This window comes from Limanda limanda, chromosome 11 (assembly GCF_963576545.1).
Source record: "Limanda limanda chromosome 11, fLimLim1.1, whole genome shotgun sequence".
Classification (NCBI taxonomy): Eukaryota; Metazoa; Chordata; class Actinopteri; order Pleuronectiformes; family Pleuronectidae; genus Limanda; species Limanda limanda.
The window spans coordinates 3,357,636-3,377,341 of NC_083646.1; the positions used below are offsets into that span (position 1 = coordinate 3,357,636).

Below are 19,706 nucleotides of genomic sequence, written 5' to 3' on the forward strand. Positions count from 1 at the left end.
AGTATCCATCTATCTATCTATCTGTCTTTTCATCTGTTTACAAAAGAAGTTAACTGTGCTGCAACTGGCAGCGTCTGAGTGTGAATCGAACACGGTGCAGATGTCAGAAAAACAAAAGAGGACACAGGGAAAAGAAAGCCCCCCCCCCCTCTGGCTATACAGGGTGACGCAAAGCGTGACAATAGACCAACGAGTGGGTGGGCAGGACACATCAGAGGAGAAGAAGAGACGAACAGAGACAGTGGAAAAAGAAGCTGAGTAACCGACAAAGAAAGTGAGAAAGTGAGGGCGGACAATCGAGGACAAAGAGAGAGAGCTGGAAGTGGAGAGAGCGTCTCACTTGTTGGGGTTGTAGACGTCGATGTCCTCCAGCAGCTGCGTGCCGAAGGAGGCGTTGGCGCCCTCGGTGCTGGCGAGGATCTTCAGCACGTGGCCGTTGTCCGAGCCGAGGAAAACCACCGTGTAGTTCTTGAACGGCCCGGCCGACGTGTCCACGGCGATCTGGGTCAACTTGAATCTGCATGAGGGACAAACAGACAGATTGGGGAAAATAATCAAGAAGGGAAGTGGAGTTGAAAATCAGACGCGTCTTCTAAAGTGAAGCTGACGTTTCTATTCACACTGATTTGAGCAGAAGGAGCCGATGATGTCACATCTGCAGGTTCGTGTCTTATCGTCAAAGTCGATTTTCCCAAAGTAAACAAAACAAACAGTAGGCGAGCGCCGGGCTCATTGTATAAAGCATCAGTCTGCAATCAATCACTCCATCTCCCGTCCCACCATCCCCTCCATCCTCGCCTACATCCCTTAATCCCTTCATCCCATTAATTCCTCCGCCCCTCCATCCATCCATCCATCCATCCATCCATCCGCCCACGTCCCATCGATCCTTCCTTCCAGCGACTCTCTGCACAGACTCCTTATTATTTGAGTTTGGTGTTTCGGAGGAAGTCCAGAGAGCCGTTGCTTTATTCATCCAGCTCCTCACACCTGGGAGCTGCCCAGTATCACCACAGCTGTTGACTGCTGGCTCCGGCCGGGCAGCGGGGGGGGGGGGATTAAGAGCCGGGGCTGAAGGGCACCTTGAGTCCAGCGGCTGTTGACAGAGGGATCAGCTTCACTTTCTCAGGCTCTGGGACCTGAACAAACAAACTTCCTATAATAAACCCACTTATATTCTTTGGCATCACTTGCTTTGGAGAATCTTTGATGAAAGGAAACCCTCAGAGGCTCCTCCCCCAGTCGCCTCCCACTGAGGATGGTGTGTGTGTTGACCCACATGCACTCCACGTGCACTTAATATGAAAAACTCTGGCAGTATCGTGTGTGATTCTCTTCTGGTTCGGTTTCATTTATCCAGCTCGTCTCCGGGGACCAGGCAGATGTGATGGTTCTGGCGCCAGATGTGAAGTGGCGCATGTTTCCTCTGTGGCGTTGGGTTGGCTGTGAGCCTGAGCTCTGCTTAAGGAGGCATGGAAGAGGACTCCTGTGCACTGTGTGTGTGTGTCTGTGTGTGGATGTGTGTGTGTGTGTGTGTGTGGAAGGTGATTCTACAGTGTGTATCTACCTGTGTACCTTCGTGTCTGAGGTTTGTGTGACACCAGTGACACCTATCCCCAATTCAACCTTCTACCCATCATCATGTGAAATCAGTGGATTCTCAAATGTCACCTACACACACACATACAGACACACACACACACACACGCTGGTCAGGGCTGAAGGAAGCTCTCCTCCAGCTCCTCCTTGACGTCCACTGGAATCGACCGCTGCATAAATCCAACGGATCTTAACGAGGGACGAGGTGGTGTGGTTCCACCTGAGCTCACGCATCGATACTGACCACCGCCCCCCCGAGTGTGGAAAATGGAGAATAATCATACCTGGGTACTAACCATGACAGAAAAAGTATTTTCTCTCCAAGACCTTTGTCATAATTACAGCGAAGCTCTGCAGCAGAGCCGACGTCCATTTAAGCGCCGTGTGTTTTTAAAATCTGATTTAATGAAGATGTGTTCAGAGGAGAACACTGAGAATCTGAGAGCACTTGAACAAAAGCTCTGCAGGTGATTTAACGAGTTCTGGTGAACGAGTCGGTGCATTAGCGACATTTAGAGAAACCGAAGCCAAACAGGCTTCAAACCAAGAGTTACACTTAAGAATACTTTATACCACTTTATACCTTTAGAGGTGAAACTGGGAATCCGTCCATTTTAAAGTGATCAGCTACAGTGCAAGGGAATTCATTTATAACAAGTTTCTAGCATAAATTAACAATTTAATAATAAAAATTGGTCAACTGACAAATTAATCGAGCTTGAATTTATGAACGTAACTTAACTTGGGTATTATTTTACTCTGATGTAAAATGTTATAGTGCAAATCAATATTGAAAATACTAATTAATTGTAGAAGCATTTTTAAATTTGGTTTCGGCTAATGAATAATTTCAATATCAGTTCATCTGTTGATTCTTCTCTGATCAGTCAGTGGTGTAGATTCTATTCAGACTCTCAGAGTGAGGGATTCATCATTTTGATTGTTTGCTCATCTTCATCAGTACAAAATCCATAACAAATTATAATTATGATTAAACACAAAATCTCTCTGTGGTTTTATTGGTTAGAACAGACTCTGTACCTGCTGGTGGTTCTGGTGAAGTACGGCCTGTCGTTGACCGAGGGCACCGACTCGTCCATGAGCGGGTACGACTTGATGAAGGTCAGCGTCTCGTCGGGGAAGGTCGTGGACGACTTGTACGCCGCCGCCGAGCCCTCGCCGGCGCAGCAGCCCGGCCTGTGAGGCAGCGGAGGAGGAGAGAAAAGAGAAAACTCATCAGCACCGAATCAACTTTCACAGGCACAGATGAAGAAAAGCTCTGGCAGCTGTTTGTTTCTTGGCGACGAGCAGGAGGGAGGGAACAGGTGCATGCTGGGATTTCTTCCAGAACAATAACAACAGCAGCTGCAGAGTCTCTATCGTCAGACGCAGAGAAACAACGCTCCTGCAAAGTGACAGTTTGCTATTTAAAGGTTTTTCCTCTCACCTTGGCTTCGGGACCTGCTCCTCGGGAACAGGTGTCCACGCCGACTCGCTGTTCCTCTGCTCCTTGAATTTGCCGCTGAAGGCCTTTTCGATGTCGTCCATGTAGAACGCACAGACCGCCGAGCCGGTGATGCTGGTGGAGAGGTCACAGAGAGAGAGGATGTTACAAAGAGCGAGACAAAGGTCGGAGATTCAGCTTCGTGTCCAAGGTCGGAACAAACTGCAACATGTGCACAAAACACTTGAATGCTTTTTATTTATCTGTAATCTGTGTTATTACTTCATTTATCTAAAGAAGCAGAATTTATACTTCATGTCCTGAATCCTGCTGCTCTAGGTTCTGGACATTTTTCTGTAGTTGACCCAAACTATGTCCTGCTGCTTCTTCATATGTGAAAGACGAATGTCGAGAACCATTTTTAAGACATGTTTCAGTGTTCATGTCTAAAATCAGCTTCAGGTTTAATGTTAAGTCAACTTTGGAGGCAGGATTTTCCCAGTATCAGTCATAGAGTTTAAATAGAGATGGAGGATGGAGCCGTTGTTGAGACCAAAAACCAAGGAACCTTCTTTGAGAAAAGTTTGGTCCTTGTCCCATCAGCTAACATGGAGGAGGCAGGGTTTATCTGTTTCTTGCCGAGTCTGTGTTTTTACTTTATTTATTTACAGAAGATGAATGTTTACTTCATGTCCAGAATCCTGCTGCTCTATGTTCTGGACATTTTCCTGTAGTTGTGAAGGTGTCTAATCCAAAAAATCTCCTGCTGCTTCTTCACATGTGAAAGACAAATGTCCAGATGCATTTTGCAGTGTTCATGTCTGAAAACAGCTTCAGGTTTGATGTTAAGCCAACTTTGAAGGCAGGACTTTCAAGGAGAGTGTAAATAATGATGGACTATGGAGCCGTTGTTGTGACCAAAAACCAAGAAACCTTATTTGGGAAGAGTTTGGTCCATGTCCCATCAGCTAACACGGAGGTGGCAAGGTTTATGACCTGTACTGGAGCCAACCACCAGGGGGAGATGTCATATCGTCCATCTTTACCCACAGTACGGCACCAGACCACGTACAGTCACTGAGTATTTTCCTGATCTGACCTCAGCTTCACTTTTGGGAAATAAAAAATCACCAGACAGTGAAACGGTGGCACGGCCCGTGAAGCACCGACCTGTTTGCCTGCGTGGTGAAGACGCCGAGCACCGCCGGCCGGTGGTTGATCTGCAGCACGTTGGTCAGCGACTGCAGGACGTCGAAGTAGAAGAAGGAGTCGCCGGGCACGGAGCAGTTCAGCCGGGCTTTGAGGAACGAGGTCCAGTATCGCTCCAGGACCCGAGGGGAGCCGCCGTTATCGTTCTTGCAAACACGAGCGACTCTGGAGAAAACCACCTGAGCAGAGAGAGAGAGAGAGAGAGAGAGAGAGAGAGAGAGAGATCCTGATTCATACCTGATGCTGTTTAATGACGTCAACACAAAAGAAGGAAAGAACCAAAACCACAGACGAGCGCCTCACCTTGCCGAGTGTGGTGTACTCCACGGCGATCTCGCTGAGGAAGAAGTACACGTAGTTCCCGTACTCGATGGCGTGGAGGAAATGGGGCTCTGTGGGGGGGGGCGAGGAGAAAAGAGGTGTGACAAACGCGCTGGCAGAGACGCCTTGTTGCCGACATGACGCCGCATTGTGAGCAGGCTGGCAGCCGGGCCGACAACACAGAGGCTCAATTTGGAAAAATGTGTCCAGGATGGAAATAAAGAGCGAGAGTGTTGAAAATGGCAAATCTGAATAATGGGCCAGACCAATGGGGAGAAGCATTCGTACAAGATTTATTATTCTGAGAAAGAAGAACTCCGGCTTGTTAAAAACCTAATTTAGAAAAGTTTCTTGTGAAATTTACGAGAAAGTAAATCAGAGTTTAAACCGGATTTTCTTCATGAATCCATTCAGAACTTGAAAAACTAAAGAACTTCAGATCTCAAGCGAACTTATGTTGGTTGAGGAGAAAAGATTTGTGGTCTTTGAGAATCTGTCCAAAACGAGAACAACCCAAAAAACCTGACTTTGAATGTGTCAGAAATCAAATCCAGATCTACCTCCTCACGTGGTCACATCTGTACGTGAACGTGTGAAACCGCTGGACTCTCACCTCGCAGCCACTTGGAGTCGTACTTCACCGTGCGCAGGACGGCGCTGCTCTCGCCCAGACTCCGGTAGATCACCGCGTCGCTCGCCAGGAAGTCGGTCATGGTGGCCGAGTAGAAATCCCCACCTGAGAAAAAAAAAAAGGAGAGTAATTGACTTATTGAGAAACACGGCCCGGGATCACAGTTCAAACACACCACTCCTTTTAAGTGTCTATTTCGGTCCCAGATGACTTTTATTGCCCTTTGAAAACAGGCGTCGGGAACAGATGAAGGAGAACGTGTCACTTTTAATAACGGCCCCGTGTGAACTTTGCATAAATGTCAGAGGAAACCTGGCAGGGCCGAGCTCAGGTCTGCTTCTCTCTTCACTCTCCTCTGAACCTCATTGACCCCGACGTGTTCGCCGAGTATCAGCTTCCTCCATCGCTATGATTAGTACAAAAGAAAATGTATCTAACCGCAGATTAGAGCCCATCAAAAGAGACATTTTCAGACGACACCCTGTGTTTAACGGCTTTTATTCATATTCTGCTTTTTAGCTCTTACTGTTTCCAGAGGTTTAGAAAGGAAGCAGCCAACATGTTGCTTAAGCTATTATTACAGTTAAATTATAGGTTATGATTTCCTTTTTGTATCATGCACCGTTGTATTCAATGACCACATGTTGCAGATAAAGCAGATGGACAGATGGATTGATTCATTGCTCATCATTTACAGAAAATACTTTTACTGCAGCAGTTTCAGTCACTTCTTCAATAAAAACGTCAACTAACTGACAGGTAATGTCCGTCCTTTCAAATCAATCAGCTTTTAGACTTCTTTATCTACGTCTTTATTAGATGATAATAATAATGATGACAGAGCAAAATGGAAAAAGATCCCAAACTGCTTTCGAATAAGTTTCCTCCAAAAGAGAAATTCAAAAGATCCTTTGATAATCAACACATTTGATCCACACTTGATATACGATGGCTTTGGTTTCTTGGCTCAACATGAAAATACATATTCGATCTCAAAAGACTAAAGTGTCTGAGCTTGTGTGTGTGTGTGTTGCTGACGCTCGTGTTTCACCCATGATGACCTCCCGATTTAATAAACATCAATTTAACGTTCAAATGATATGAACTGCTTTCATATTTCAGCATCAGCCAAAATAAAAACAATAAAATTAGAATTACCGGCCTGTAGTTGTATACCTCCGCTAACCAGAACAGTTTTTAAAGAACTTTCCTAAAGACTGCTTTGAGACATCATGGCTTTGTGAGGCCATCATGACCTTCACCTTTGACCTCCCAAATCTAATCAGTTAACCTGTGAGTCTAAATGAACGTTTGTGACAAATTAGAAAAGATTTCCTCAAGGTCTTCTCGAGATATCATGTTCACAAGGAGACGGACACTGACTGTCAGTGGGGAGACATGTCAAACTTAAAACTGATGTTACTTTAAAGACACTTTTAAAACAAATATAAGCTGTGGGACCTGAATCCATCATGTTTCTACAATCACTCAGTTCACTCACCAGCGAAAAGCCCGACGTTGGACTGCCTGGACTCAAAGGGACAACGGGCCTGTCCCACCACCTCCTCTCCTTCCTGCTCCAGTGTGGACATCTAGGTCAGAGAGGACAAAACCATTCATAACAGGACAACAGACCTGTAAAAACTGCACTAGTAAAACAACAGCACATAAAGGACAGAGTGAAGACAGTAAACACAAAGACAACATCATCGTTTACACTCGCAAACCCACGAGGTCACTGCTGCAGAATCAATCACAGACACACAAACAGGTATTTAATGTGCAGTCGTGTTTTAAAGCAAAGGATACGCAACAAATCGATGTGTGATAATGAACAACAACACATGCATCCTGGAGATTAGTTTCATTTGATCCGTTGTGCGCGAGTCGAGTTCGTTAACGATACGTTTTGAGAGGAAACTCGTTATCTCTCGTCCGCAGAGTTTTAGTGACCGCTTTCAAACCTGCTGGTAACAAGGTTGTGTAGCTCGTACATGACAATAAGAAAAGCCCGGCGGGTTGTGTGTGTGTGTGTGTGTGTGTGTGAGTGTATGTGGAGAGGAGGTCTTTGTCGACATTATTTTCCGGCTTTTTATGTCCATATTCTTTACTTCTACTTCTCTGGTAGTTTTAAATTGTGCTTTATATAAAATATAAAAACACGATGTATTAATTGATGCATCATGATTTAACACAAATGTACGCATTTGGGTCACAAGTGTGTTTTTTAAGGCTATGGTGATAACCTGCCCCTTCCATGTTAGTGGATGGGACATGGAGCAAAGTACCGTACTTTTCCATCAGCCAATCGTCACTGCTCAGACTTTGGCTCCATCTGACATGATTGTATCTGGGATAATTTAAGGCTTAATTTCCTGATGGAGGAATTGGAGACGCGTCGTCTAAGATGACGACAGATTACAACACTGCCGCTTAGTGGTCGGAGGTTGAAACAACACAAACCAAACCACTGCCATGAATCTTTGATTATAAACAAACAAATCAATACGGTGGTTTTGAGACTCAGTGTCACAAACCATAATCAGTATCATATTCTCCCACCTCTATTCAGTTTGGACGAGTCCGGCTGAATTGTGGGTGCTGGGTTATTGTTGCTCTGTGTTCTCCAACTCACAGGAGGAGAACATCAGCCATTAAACTTCACATCAGAGCTTTGCCACGAAAACTCAAGGGATGTGAAGAAAAATAACATGTCAGCTAGTGGGAGAGGAATGTGTTTACACCCCTGAACCTGACGCAAGCCAACAGCTCTGCCCTAAATATCACTTGTGTGAAGTGTTCACTTATTATTCAGACCGAGCCTCTGGTTTGTGTTGCCGCTGGAATCAGTTGCGTTATAAAGCACAAAGTGTTGCTTTTTATTGTAGCCACCTGTTGTACGGCATCAGATGTGAGCTCCGCTTAGATCTGCTGAAAAGAGCTTTTTGTGTGAGTGAAAATAAGAAAAACATGGATTTTAAAAAAAGAAACAGAAAATCACACAAGTGAATTAGAGAAAGTGGCAAAGACGAAGAAGTGTTTTAATGTGTTTTCTAGTTTGGCTTTTATTAAAGGAAGCAGGCACACGGGGACAAGCTGGAAAGACACAGGAACCACAGGGGAGACACTCTCGCATTTTACTCCTAAATGTAGATTTAGAAGCTGCTGAGACTCCAGAGGTAAACATTTAATTTTTGTTTTTGTTGTAATAACTTTTCTCAACAATTCATGTCTGTCAGTTCTCCCTTGACAAATGCAAAATAAATGCCTAAAACTAATAATCTTTCATTTCTGAAAAAGAGGTTCACAAGGGGCCGACTGTGTTCTGGTTTCTAAAAGTGAGAACTTCAATATTTCTCCAGAATAAACTCCAGCAATGTGATCTTAAACCCTGGGAAAGTAATTCAAAGTCAGGGAACAGAGAGAATCGGGTAAGAACAAGTGTTTGGAGGGAATTATTGAGCATATTGATCTGTGACTACAGACACTGAATGGGCATCGAACCCCTTCAGCAGGAGTTGCAGCCGTAACATGACAGGGAGCAAGATCCGATTCTGCATATTTACATGTACAGTGAAAACACTGATCTATGGAGGGTTTTGTTTTCTGCATATTGTTTATAAACTATATCGGAACTCATGGGAACAACCTGCTCGGATTGGACTGAGTGCAGGACGAATGTTTTTGCCGCATGTGAAGAAGATTCCCTCACAAACCAAAGTGTTTAAAGACATAATAAATCAATTTAAACAAAGTATATTTACATTTCTAATTGTTTTCCAGAGCTCCAGAGTTTCTCTGAGGATTTGCTCGATCCTGCGTTTTTACAACTTTATCATCCACGGCTGAAATAACCGGCTTCTGCTAATAACCTTCTCTCCCTTTAACCAGAGAACTGGTTTCTAAAAATCTAAAGATCTTAAACCCTGGGAAAGTAATTCAAAGTCAAGGAACAGAGAGAATCGAGTAAGAACAAGTGTTCGGATGGAATTGTTGAGCATATTGATCTGTGACTACAGCAGCTGAATGGGCATCGAACCCCTTCAGCAGAAGTTGCAGCCGTAACATGACAGGGAGCAAGATCCGATTCTGCATATTTACGTGTACAGTGAAAACACAGATCTATGGAGGGTTTTGTTTTCCGCATTTCGTTTAAATACAATATCGGAACTCATGGGAACAACCTGCTCGGATTGGACTGAGTGCAGGACGAGTCATGAAACAGCTGGAATTGTTTTTTCAGTAAAAAAGAAAATATATTTAATACGATGATATCGTTACTTTTGAGAGGTACTTGGCAATTTAGAAAATGTTCATTCCACCGGGACTTTCAACGAGCAGCCGCAGGAATAAACTTAAAAATCACGATTCCGTCTCTGATCAGATATTCAGGAATCAGCGATACTCAGCGTCTCGCCTGCAGGTCGACTCCATTTCAAGTGAAACAGCAGTTTTTTCTTTTTGATCATAAAACAAAAAGAGCTCAGAAGTCTCGGGCAGAAGTGAGGATTGAACAAAGCGTTGCGGTGACGGCCGATCGCTGCCGAGCGGGAAGATGAAGACAGATGGATTTGACGCTTCAAGGTTTTTCCTTTCTGCTCGTGTGCATCACGGAGGCATGTTGAAGACAAGCCTCTCTGTTGTCTGCAGAGCAGCTGTCTCAGCAGACTGGTCAGTGGAGCTGCGTGTTCACGGCTGAGCGTCCATTCATGTCTCTGACCAACACACACACACACACACACTCACACACACACAAACAGACACACACACCCTCACACTCAATCCCCCGTTGTCTTGCACAGACTCTTCATGACGTCTCAGAGACAGTTTTCCTTGATATGATTTACACTCGTCTCTCTCTCCAGCTGTCTGGATAGTCATCTATTGTGGGCTGGGGTTTATTCTTTAGACGAAGGGGTAAGTGGATGGGGGGATGGGAAACATCTGGGGGGGGTTTGTACAGAGAAAGAGTATGTGGATGTGTGTTGGTTAAACTGTAAATCAGCCGCTCTTCACCAGAGGGAGTCCACGGCGGCGAGGAGGCGTTTGGACGGAGGTCGCTGTGAAGCTCTGGACTCGAAGCTGCAGCTGTGAACTGAGACTGTTCAGGTCACATGACACCTGAGACCTTTTAGATTCTATCTGCCGACGGTGAACAGCTTTAATTTAAACCACATTCGGCTCCAGACTCACCGGTAACACAAGTCAATACGACCACGTGTTGACTTTTGCTAAACAAAGACGTGAGAGGATTGTGGATAATATTGGATCTTCGTGCCGTTATTAATTCATTATTAAACCAGATGAGTTTTCAGCTCAAGGTCGTTGGTCGACCCCAGAGAGACGAGCTGCAGTTCAGCTTCAGGTCATGAATTTAACGAGGCGGCTGAAGAAAAAGGTTTCAGATGTATTCTGTCATAATGAGTATGTGGATTCTTGAGTTATGGGTAAAACCAGGTCACGGTGACCTTGACCTTTGACCGCCAACTTCCCATCAGTTGGTTCTCACGACCGATGAATGTTTTTGCCGCATGTGAAGAAGATTCCCTCACAAACCAAAGTGTTTAAAGACATTCAAAATAAATTAAAACAAAGTATATTTACATTTCTTCTTGTTTTGCAGAGCTCCAGAGTTTCTCTGAGGATTTGCTCGATCCTGCGTTTTTACAGCTTTATCATCCACGGTTGAAACCACCGGCTTCTGCTAATAACCTTCTCTCCCCGTGTGAACCGTTAAAATGATTTTTAATTTCACCCGAGCAGTAAAACATGAAGCCAGGGACGAACCCTGCTCACTCTGACCTCGTGATACGGACGACTGGGTTAGTTCACAGAACAGCTCTGGAAATATAAATATCATCCTGACTCGCTCAGCCTCCCCCGCACTGGTAGATTTACAGAGTGTGTGTTTTCTCTCCTGCGACCTGCTGCTGCTGCTTCACACACTGACGCAGCTTTACCTTCACCTTGTCCTTAAAGAAACTGAATCTGGGAGTTTTGCATGTTTGTTATTATTTAGGTAAAACAAGGACATAACCAAGATTAGTCTCCTCCCGTCTCTCCTCCTCTCGTTCTGTCTCCTCCTGTCTCTCCTCCTCTCGTTCTGTCTCTCATTCCGTCTCCTCCTGTCTCTCGTTCTGTCTCCTCCTGTCTCTCCTCCTCTCGTTCTGTCTCTCGTTCTGTCTCCTCCTGTCTCTCGTTCTGTCTCCTCCTGTCTCTCGTTCTGTCTCCTCCTGTCTCTCCTCCTCTCGTTCTGTCTCCTCCTGTCTCTCGTTCTGTCTCCTCCTGTCTCCTCCTGTCTCTCGTTCTGTCTCCTCCTGTCTCTCCTCCTCTCGTTCTGTCTCCTCCTGTCTCTCCTCCTCTCGTTCTGTCTCCTCCTGTCTCTCCTCCTCTCGTTCTGTCTCCTCCTGTCTCTCCTCCTCTTGTTCTGTCTCCTCCTGTCTCTCCTCCTCTTGTTCTGTCTCCTCCCGTCTCTCCTCCTCTCGTTATGTCTCCTCCCGTCTCTCCTCCTCTCGTTATGTCTCCTCCCGGCTCTCCTCCTCTCGTTCTGTCTCCTCCTGTCTCTCCTCCTCTCGTTCTGTCTCCTCCTGTCTCTCGTCCTCTTGTTCTGTCTCCTCCTGTCTCTCCTCCTCTCGTTATGTCTCCTCCCGTCTCTCCTCCTCTCGTTATGTCTCCTCCCGTCTCTCCTCCTCTCGTTCTGTCTCCTCCTGTCTCTCCTCCTCTCGTTCTGTCTCCTCCTGTCTCTCCTCCTCTCGTTATGTCTCCTCCCGTCTCTCCTCCTCTCGTTATGTCTCCTCCTGTCTCTCCTCCTCTCGTTATGTCTCCTCCTGTCTCTCCTCCTCTCGTTCTGTCTCCTCCTGTCTCTCCTCCTCTCGTTCTGTCTCCTCCTCTCGTTCTGTCTCCTCCCGTCTCTCCTCCTCTCGTTATGTCTCCTCCCGTCTCTCCTCCTCTCGTTCTGTCTCCTCCTGTCTCTCCTCCTCTCGTTCTGTCTCCTCCTGTCTCTCCTCCTCTCGTTCTGTCTCCTCCTGTCTCTCCTCCTCTCGTTCTGTCTCCTCCTGTCTCTCCTCCTCTCGTTCTGTCTCCTCCTGTCTCTCCTCCTCTCGTTCTGTCTCCTCCTGTCTCTCCTCCTCTCGTTCTGTCTCCTCCTGTCTCTCCTCCTCTCGTTCTGTCTCCTCCTGTCTCTCCTCCTCTTGTTATGTCTCCTCCCGGCTCTCCTCCTCTCGTTATGTCTCCTCCTGTCTCTCGTCCTCTTGTTCTGTCTCCTCCTGTCTCTCCTCCTCTCGTTATGTCTCCTCCTGTCTCTCCTCCTCTCGTTCTGTCTCCTCCCGTCTCTCCTCCTCTCGTTCTGTCTCCTCCCGTCTCTCCTCCTCTCGTTCTGTCTCCTCCTGTCTCTCCTCCTCTTGTTCTGTCTCCTCCTGTCTCTCCTCCTCTCGTTCTGTCTCCTCCCGTCTCTCCTCCTCTCGTTCTGTCTCCTCCTGTCTCTCCTCCTCTCGTTCTGTCTCCTCCTGTCTCTCCTCCTCTCGTTATGTCTCCTCCTGTCTCTCCTCCTCTCGTTCTGTCTCCTCCTGTCTCTCCTCCTCTCGTTCTGTCTCCTCCTCTCGTTCTGTCTCCTCCCGGCTCTCCTCCTCTCGTTATGTCTCCTCCCGTCTCTCCTCCTCTCGTTCTGTCTCCTCCTGTCTTTCCTCCTCTCGTTCTGTCTCCTCCTGTCTCTCCTCCTCTTGTTCTGTCTCCTCCTGTCTCTCCTCCTCTTGTTCTGTCTCCTCCTGTCTCTCCTCCTCTCGTTCTGTCTCCTCCTGTCTCTCCTCCTCTCGTTATGTCTCCTCCCGTCTCTCCTCCTCTTGTTCTGTCTCCTCCTGTCTCTCCTCCTCTCGTTCTGTCTCCTCCTGTCTCTCCTCCTCTTGTTCTGTCTCCTCCTGTCTCTCCTCCTCTCGTTCTGTCTCCTGCCGTCTCTCCTCCTCTCGTTCAATCAGAATCGGCCATTATTTCACCATCACCAGTTTGTCCTGTTTTCCGTCAACAGATTCCTTTATCTTCGGTCCTGTTGACCCAACATACCCCCCCCCCCCAGTGAACACTGTGTCCTCAGTGTGTACAGACCTGCTGCTGATATCAGCTTCAGATAAACAGAGAAGTACCTCATGTGTCCAGTGGGTGCTATATTGCTGTATGCTGTATTCAACGTAGTGTTTTTCTCAATGGGCCACATGTGCCTCGTTATTTATGCTTTTTTCATAATTTCCCACCTATCTTCTCACTCTGAGCTCACAGCTGTTTGTTGTAACATCAGTGAAACGCTCTCGGTCTCTGCAGCAGCGTTCACGTGATTCTATCTGTTGTTCAGGCTCGAGCAGACGATCACAGACGTACTGAGTCGGAGGTGAACGGCGGAACTTGGGCAAAAGGGAGTGGAAAGGATTCCCGACTGTTGTTTTGTGAAGTGTTTGAAATCTCGATCTGTAGCTGGACCCAGTCGTCAGAACCTGAAGTAAAGACTTGCTGCTGTTACACAAATAAGATCTCATTATGTGTAGTTTAGTAGTGTATATATTTTGATCTTTTTTATTGTGCTTCGGCACTTTTATTTAAATTCTGTTTTTCTCTTATTTCTCTTATTTTGCTGTAACAAGTGAATTTCCCCGTTGTGTGGATAAATAAAGAAATCTAATCTAAATCATTGGCCCTGAACACTAGTTCCCTCAACATTAAGTGAGACCCAAAGACTCTGGGATGTATTTCAGAAAGAAACTTGAGCCTCTAACAACACTTCAGACAAAGAGTCAGGTTTTTATCAACTGAGGAATATTTCCAAACTAATCAGACTTAACAGCCATATTTCCTTTTATAGTAACAAACTACTACTGTCATTTTTTGCCTCAAGCCAACAACGAAACGAAATCCATTAATCCCCTCTCACCTCATGTATGTGATGTTTAGCGTGTTCTGAATGTAGTAGCATGTATGTGAACTTGCCTTGGGCCGTATGTCATGTGACGTGTTGTGTAAAACAGTTTTTTCCCTGATGTATAAAACATCTGTCGTCTCTGAGCCCGTGTGTGACCTGTTTTTATTCGTGCGTTTACGACGTGACATCGCTGGTTAATGACACTTCCTCACAGAACGAGCTCGGTGCCAACACGATATGAATCTAGTTTGCAGCTTGTTGTTTCCATTAGCAGCCGAAATAAAAGGATGCAACTCCTCACAGACAAGGACACGGTCCATCATCCTGTCACCGCAGCTGTAATATGATCACTTATCTATAAACAAGGCGGCGGTGGCATGTGGTCGTGCAGCGTCTTACCTTGTAGTTGCGGCAGGTCGGGTTGAAGGCGTTGGTGCCGCAGGCGAAAAGCGTCTCGTCGTTCCGAGGCACGAGAACTTTGATGTAGTTGTAACATTCGTCCTGTCGGGAGGAAAAACAGATTGAAGTGAGAGAGCATCAGGGAGTTTAACCGTCATCCTCGGCTTGTTGTCGTGGTTTTATGCCAAATGCCTTTTGCCAAATGGCTGTGGAACCGATTCTGATTAAACTGGACATAAACTTTGCCATTTGAGCAATTTAGAGCAAATCTCGTGACAAATCTTATACTCGGGACGAATTTCAGCTTCATCAAGTGTTTGTCGTGAACACGGGGGATCGGGAGCTAATCAGATGCTCCCAACAGCTCAAGAAATGTCAGAAATTTTGCTCGGCACAGGATTCCTCACAAGTGGATTCCACAAAATGGAAAAAACACAATAGAAGGAAATGTAGTTTAAGGCTGGAAGCAATAGCACAGCAGGAAATGGAAGGAGGCTCTTTAACGTACAGTAATCAGAGTGAAGCTGGTGATTTACACTACAGACGCCTCAAACATAGGTTTCTTTAAAGAGCCAAACCAACATGCCCACATCCTCTGAGCCCCCCCGTGTGTCCTGAAGCCAACGCCTCTTACTGTGGACGTATTTTCACAGAATCACACATGTAATCAAGGCAGAGCTTTAAATGCTTGTAGCTTTTAAACTTCGAGGATCTGGAGGTTTGGTTTTCACATCTCAAACTATCGACACTTGAAAAACTCCACAGCAGAGGAAACAAGGGCAAAGGAAGAGGAAGAGAGGGAGCATTTTAAACTGAGAAATGGAGGAAGATAATACTCACGCTGTTCTTCCCCCTCAAGGTGCATTTCTCCACATCCTTCGTCTTCCAAGTCAGTTTCTGAAACAGTGAGCAGAGAGGCTGTCAGCACACAGACAAGCAGCTTCCCCATCGTCCCAGCTTCTGTTGGTCTCCATCGTTCGAGTGCGACTGTGATGAAAATCTCATTAACTTCATAAACTGTCGTGGAGCTAAACACACAAACAGACACACAAACAAACACACACACAGAGGGACGCCTGCGGTGGCCTGCGCAGCTCCTCACTGTTCCACAGGGATTTAAAAAAAACACTAAACACTCTGTACGATTCGTGTGGATCTGAGAGGACAAGCGTGCAGGAATCGAACGTTTCTATCTAGCCCCAATCAGCTCCAGACCACAGACCCACTTCCTGTTGTGTCCAGTGAAGCGTCCCCTTGTCAACAGGCTCATCCAGCTGAAGGTTTAATGTTTCCCGGCGTCCACCGTGGGAATATCTACTGAACTTCTCTCAGGGCCGAGTTTCCTTCCACTGGATCCTTCCTGGTCTCTCCGCTCACAGGAGTTTGATGTTTCACTCAGTGACACGTAAACATCTGGGATCGTGGACTGAACTTTACGAGAACAAGACAGAGCGTCTGGAGTCGGACGTTCTGCCGGGAGTCGGAGACCGAGGCTGCGCTCCTGGTATTTCAGACTCGTTAGGTTTTAATGCCAAATGTGACTTTCAGAGGTTTCAGGCACTTTAGATCCTCGACTGGTTTCTGCCGCGGATCTGAAACCTTCTCACTTCTCTCCTCAGATGGTCCTCGTGTTTCTGACAAGCACCATAATCATTCTGAATATAAAATAGAGGATTATACACAAACTTTCATGCATATGCACATTTTAATTACTGTTTTCACATCTACTAGTTGTGTCAACAGCACATTTCTGAATATACAAGTTATTTAACAACGCAGTGCAATTTAATTCCCACTGAATGAATAAACAAATCAATCAATCATGTATCCAGGGAGATGGAATCTAACCAGTATTGATATTTGGGGCCAACTCCGGGAAATAAAAGGGAATGATACAGAGATATATATATATATAATTTATGATGTAGAAAATTAATTTAACTTAGTTTATACTTTTACTGTGAACTGCATAATGCTTCAGTTTTGTAAGATAAATAAAAGATACTGATCTTGTAAATATGGAGGATTTGGCCGTTTACATATGAAACATACATTTACCAGTTATCTGGAATAGAGAGGACAAAAAAATATCATTATCCAGTTAATTTATTGATTGGCAACAGTTCTGTATGTCATATATTCAGTTTCGCATTTACCTTAGATTTTTCTCTCTTTATATGTAATATGAAAAGGGATGAAATAAGAGTACATGTATTTATGTAAGAACGTGTGCAAAATATAAGCATCCTCTCCGTATTTTTTACTCATGATTTTTATAGCAGCTATAAAGATCCCAATATGTGGAATCCGTCAGACTCTCTTCACCTGAGATGCTAAACGCTGCTGCTCCGAACTGAAGAAACAAACTGGGACCACTGTGTTCTCGATTACAGACTCACAATGATCCTGTAGTGTAACACACCACTGGGGCTGAGGGTCAGTCCTCTCGGTCCCTGAGACACAACTTGTACCACGAGCCCTGAGTTCTCCTGTTTCCTGTTTCTCAGACAGCTTCTATTCCAGCCGTCAAGTCAGACACTGCTCGGAACCTGTGAATTCATGAAACCTGGCAGCGTGTTGTTGATGAAGAGGAGTCGTGCATCTCAAATGAGCTTTGTTCAAACGCACTAAAGCGACTCATTTCCTCTGAGTGGAGCTGGAGCACGCTGCAGTAATCACACACGGGAGTAAATAAGGCTTTTGTCTAGGACTCGCTCACAGGAACATGTTTGTGCTTCACGACAACCGAGGAAAACAAACTGAAAACTAGAGTCGCTGTGATCGTGAAACTGAAGGAACATCGTTGGATGAGGAATATAGGATAAGGCTGTTTCCTTTACAGGAGACATATGCTGCTCATATTCAGATTGATCATTTGAAATGGTTTCCCCCACCCTCATGCTCGTCCCTTTCCTTCAGGGTGAACGGATCCATCTCCTCCTGAGCAACATGTGACAGACCTCCTTGAGCTTGAAGCCTGGAACTCCTCCAGTGCGACTTTGAGGAGATCAGACATGATTCAGGAGGAGTCAGCGTTATGGTAATAGCTCACTTCCTTGTCCATGCTCGATTTGGTTTACTAATAATTACTTATAGCCATCCAGGCCCGCGGGGATCGGCGAGATGAGGGGGTGGGGGTGGAATGTGAATGAGCACCCTGGTGTGAAAAATGAAGAGCTGGTTCAAAAATGGATTCTGAGATGAAGAGAAGGAACTGTTTTCTGGCAGCGAGTCAGTCACACACTAACGATCGAGCTCGGAACAGGAGCAGCGAGAGTGTGACGGAGGAACACGAGCTTCAATGAGTTTCCACTCTGCTGTCACAGCGGCGCCTTTTCAAAAGCATCATATACAAACTTTCAATGTCTCACACAACATAACTGGAACCAGATGGACTCACATCACATCCCAGTGCCTTGTGCTCCGGTTGACGGTGAAATCAATATTCCAGATCCCTGCGACATGGAGCGGCGGCCTGATCAGAATGAATATCCGTGTTTGCCGCTAATCTAAATATAAGCAAACTAAAGCCGGGGCCTCGGAGGGCTTTTATTTAAGTGCAATCATGTTCGACAAATGAGATTCAGATAGGAGCGAGCACTTCAACAGCCACGAGAGCGCCGCCGCCGCGCCACTCGTATTGGATATATGTCTGAAGAGAGATTGCTTAATACTCAAATGAAAAGGGAGGAAAAGTGCAGAAAGGAAAACAACCAGATACAAACAGGATGCTTTGTTTTTTTTTCTGTTAAATTGCTGTGGGTCAGAAACACAGAAAAACAGGGGACAGGTGCGTCATGGTATAAAACACCAAGGTTTTATGTTTTCATTGGTATTTGTTTGTCAGGAAGAAGGATTATGGAAAAACTTTGTGGAAGTGTGAGTTATGAGTCAGGGGAAGAAGCCATTTCAATTAGAGAAATCAGGCATCTATAGGGAACTGATTGATTTAAATCAAGGGGACTGTTGCTTTCAACTAGTTGTTTTATCATATTGTATATTTATCGTCTGCAGAATCCAATATTATGATATTAATCCAGGAAAAATGTCAAGTGAGCCGGCAATTCAAAAACTATCGGCATGATCAAATCAATTCAAACTCTCCTTAAATGTCAAAGTCGCACAACAAGAATTCATCTTGGATGAAGTAGAGGTTTTTTTTGCACTGAGGAAATATCAACAGGTCGTGTTTGTACAAGAGACACGTTGAATAATACTTTAGGTAAATAAAGTGATATCGACTCGAGCAGAAGTTTAGAGAAAGGTTATAAAGAACAAGTTTATACAGAACAAGAACATGTTGGTTTGATAAAGACGTGACAAACACCAGAAGATCTTTAGGACTTTTCCTACCTGTCGTGGGATTATCTGCTCGGACGAAACAGCCAGATTGACGGCAAACACGTGGTCCCTGCAAGAGATGGAGGGATGACATGTTAGAAGAAGAAGAAGAAGAAGAAGAAGAAGAAGAAGAAGAAGAAGAAGAAGAAGAAGAAGAAGAAGAAGAAGAAGAAGAAGTTATTATATCACAAAAAACCCTTCATTAAAACAACAAAGGCTTCTCTCCTGCTGGATTGAGAAGGTGGAGCAGCAGGAGGTTTATTGGCTTTTCAAATTTGTAACTTTTCAAAACCAGCAAAACTTTTCCATCTATCGACCCGATCCGTATGAATCATTGAGGGGGTGGGGGGGGCAAACGGCCGCGGAAAAATAACAAGTCCATTTAGGAACATTAAGGATCTCCGTACCTTTTTCGGACGGAGGCCTCTTGGCACCGATAGTCGGAGTCGGAGCCAAGAAGTGAAGCGGAATTTATTCTGCACAATGAAAATAAGGAGAGGAGCTGCAACCTCCTACTTTTTGGATAATTAACCTCCGACTTCTTGATGGAGAGGAGAGCAACACACAATTAGACTGAGCGATGCACAAGGAACAGTGCGGAGCTGCTGCCAGGACCTGAGAGGAGTTCTCCTGAAGTGTCTCACACGGAGGAGAAAGTTTGAGGAACATTCAGGTCTGAGAGGAGGAGGAGGAGGAGGAGGAGGAGGAGGAGGAGAGGAACGATTTGCTTGAGTTGTGGAAGTTGAAGAGTTTTTAAACGTCTGCCCTCGAACAAAGGTCGCTCGTATAAAGGTTTTAAACTGAGTTCTGCCTCAGTGACTTCCCTCGTTAAACAAACACATTCAGTATTTAGGAGTAAA

The 19,706-nt window shown here is 45.4% G+C and overlaps 1 protein-coding gene across 1 annotated transcript in view; it reads right to left on the reverse strand.

The window, feature by feature from the left end:
- The window catches only part of sema6e (sema domain, transmembrane domain (TM), and cytoplasmic domain, (semaphorin) 6E), a 68,660-nt gene that overhangs the window by 43,641 nt on the left and 5,313 nt on the right, over positions 1 to 19,706 (reverse strand). The window contains exons 3-12 of the mRNA XM_061082011.1: positions 18,859 to 18,916; positions 15,346 to 15,402; positions 14,506 to 14,607; positions 6,706 to 6,796; positions 5,187 to 5,309; positions 4,556 to 4,644; positions 4,214 to 4,431; positions 3,047 to 3,178; positions 2,641 to 2,796; positions 341 to 517 (exon numbers count right to left, since the gene is read on the reverse strand). Coding sequence (XP_060937994.1) covers positions 341 to 517; positions 2,641 to 2,796; positions 3,047 to 3,178; positions 4,214 to 4,431; positions 4,556 to 4,644; positions 5,187 to 5,309; positions 6,706 to 6,796; positions 14,506 to 14,607; positions 15,346 to 15,402; positions 18,859 to 18,916 — 1,203 coding nt within the window. The remainder of the gene's footprint in view (positions 1 to 340; positions 518 to 2,640; positions 2,797 to 3,046; positions 3,179 to 4,213; positions 4,432 to 4,555; positions 4,645 to 5,186; positions 5,310 to 6,705; positions 6,797 to 14,505; positions 14,608 to 15,345; positions 15,403 to 18,858; positions 18,917 to 19,706) is intronic.